At 31.8% G+C, this 2,500-nt stretch overlaps 1 protein-coding gene across 1 annotated transcript in view; it reads left to right on the top strand.

Annotated features, from left to right (window-relative positions):
- LOC136830532 (junctional adhesion molecule B-like) overlaps positions 1-2,500 on the top strand; it is a 651,645-nt gene that overhangs the window by 636,407 nt on the left and 12,738 nt on the right. The window contains exon 6 of the mRNA XM_067090050.1: positions 2,168-2,381. Within this exon, the coding sequence (XP_066946151.1) occupies positions 2,168-2,381 (214 nt within the window). The remainder of the gene's footprint in view (positions 1-2,167; positions 2,382-2,500) is intronic.

The following is a 2,500-nucleotide window of genomic DNA, read 5'->3' as shown; positions in this document are numbered from 1 at the left end:
GTGAGTTCAGTGGCAATCACATTCCCACGCCTGTAGAATGCCGAGAAATAATGGCATTCTTGTCGCCCTGTTCGGTGTTGGAGTCACCAAATGGCATGGGGCAGGGAGTTGCAGTCCCATACCCTGTATTTACTTGTGAATGACATATACATATATATATATATATATATATATATATATATATATATATATATATATATATATATATATATATATACATACTGTACATTTATGTGTATGTGTGTATGTATATGTATATATATATATATATATATATATATATATATATATATATATATATATATATATATATATATATATATATATATATATATATATAATATATATATATATATATATATATATATATATATATATATATATATATATATATATATATATATATATATATATATATATAAATTATATGTATATATACATATATATTTTTATATATAGTATTATGTATTTATTTATAAATATTGCCTTAGCACATTTTTAAATATTAATAATCCATTGCAGTCTTTAATGAAATAACGTCATTATCTAATTGAATATTTCGCTGTTAGAGTAAGAAAGAAAATAATATGCTTACACCATGTAAGAATGCACAATATAGAACGCCACTTATTTATGTATATAAAAAAATCATAACTTTCGAAATGGTAGCTTTTATTATTCATTCCCGAAAAAAACAAACAAGAAAACTTTCCAAAATACTTTCCAAAGCCTTCGGTCTTTGGTCCTGCAATTTTAACTTTCTCTTGCTTGCCTTCAGGGCTTCTCTAAAGCAGAATCCATTCATAAATAAACGGTGGAAATGAATGTATTGCCTGTGGAGACGTTTCCTTTACCGGTAAATCTACGCAATTTCATGGCAATGCATTTAGATAAAAGCTTTTGCTGCTCTGAATTAGAATATCCGAGAACAAAGGAATGAAAAGGAAATAAAATGTGACTGTCAATCTGTAACGTAGACTTAGGTTTTGAAAACCTGGATAGGATTTTGCAGCGCACTCACCTTTCCTGGGCTTGAGCAGCAAAAAGTAGGAAAAAGGAGAAGAACAACAGTGAAAAGAAATCTTTCTTCTGCGGTGTCTGCTTAATTATGGAAGTTAATAAATGTATGATGAACCATTTGAAGCCGTAATCCAATTACAAGTTTTGTTGTCGTCGACTTTATGTAAAGCCTCCTTTTATTTTTTTTTTTTTTTATGTCCCCAGAATGGTGCTTGTGAGGCCTCTGAGCACGCTTAGGGAATACTTGAACTCGACCCGAGATGCTTTTGTCTTCTTTTAACCAGTCTCTAGACCTCTACTTCAGAGCCTAAGTATATACATGCGTGATAAGAACCTTCACTTGAGGCGTCAAGAAGACACCACATTTTTGTTGTGGTTTTCAATAGATCCTTCCCGGAATTTGAACTTTTGTCGATTGAAAATATGTTATTTTAAGCTGTTTTTCAATTTGCCATCTCTTATTGTTTTTTATTAGAATTAAGTTATTATAGTATTATTCACATGACTTTTTTTGCATTATTACTGATACTGAAATACACCTCCCTGTGGCAGAGTTATGGCACGCTAAGGGCTAGTAGGAAAATTATGATAACTCATCGAGAAACTTGATGGATCTGTGAATAAGTATCTGAATCAGGCTGTTATCGAAAAGAAGGCGGATTTCCGAAATCATTACTCACACCGATTCATATACTATCTAACTATCTATCTATCTACCATATACATATATATATATATATATATATATATATATATATATATATATATATATATATATATATATATATATATATATATATATATATATATATATATATATATATATATATATATATATATATATATATATATATATATATATTGGAGAATTTCAGATGCGTCTTATTTCAAAGTACCTCAACCATTTCATTCCATCAAGAGTCAAGCTAGCACGAAACTTTCTTTACCTAAACTCTAACAAATAACAAATACCTGAGAGATGTATATCATCAGTTAATACGATCATTAATATGCTTATTGTGCTTACTGACACAGCTGCCAACAATAATGATGATCATGACGGTGGTAGTCGTGACAGTAATGAAAATACCAAGACATAGCCTACTAAACCTGATTAACCGAGACACGGTCCTTCTCTCACCCTCAGAGCTCCGAGGCGCCTCAGTACATATTTTGGTACCACAACACGCGCATGATCAACTACGACCGGGAACGAGGAGGGGTTAACGTCCACATAGACACAGGACCCAGGGTTCGGTCCCGGCTCACACTAACGCATGCAACACCTGCGGACTCCGGAAATTACACCTGCGCAGCTGCCAACACGGAGCCTGCATCCATCACCGTTTATATTACTGAAGGTAAGATTGACATGACGGGCGACCAAGTCTGGCGGAAGATTGGTTGGCGTCTGTACTGATATATCTGTCTATCTATCTGTCTATCTATCTATATATATATATATATATATATATATATA

This window comes from Macrobrachium rosenbergii, chromosome 4 (genome assembly GCF_040412425.1).
Source record: "Macrobrachium rosenbergii isolate ZJJX-2024 chromosome 4, ASM4041242v1, whole genome shotgun sequence".
Taxonomy (NCBI): Eukaryota; Metazoa; Arthropoda; class Malacostraca; order Decapoda; family Palaemonidae; genus Macrobrachium; species Macrobrachium rosenbergii.
Note: the sequence above shows the minus strand (reverse complement) of the source record. Positions and strands in the feature narration are given on the sequence as shown.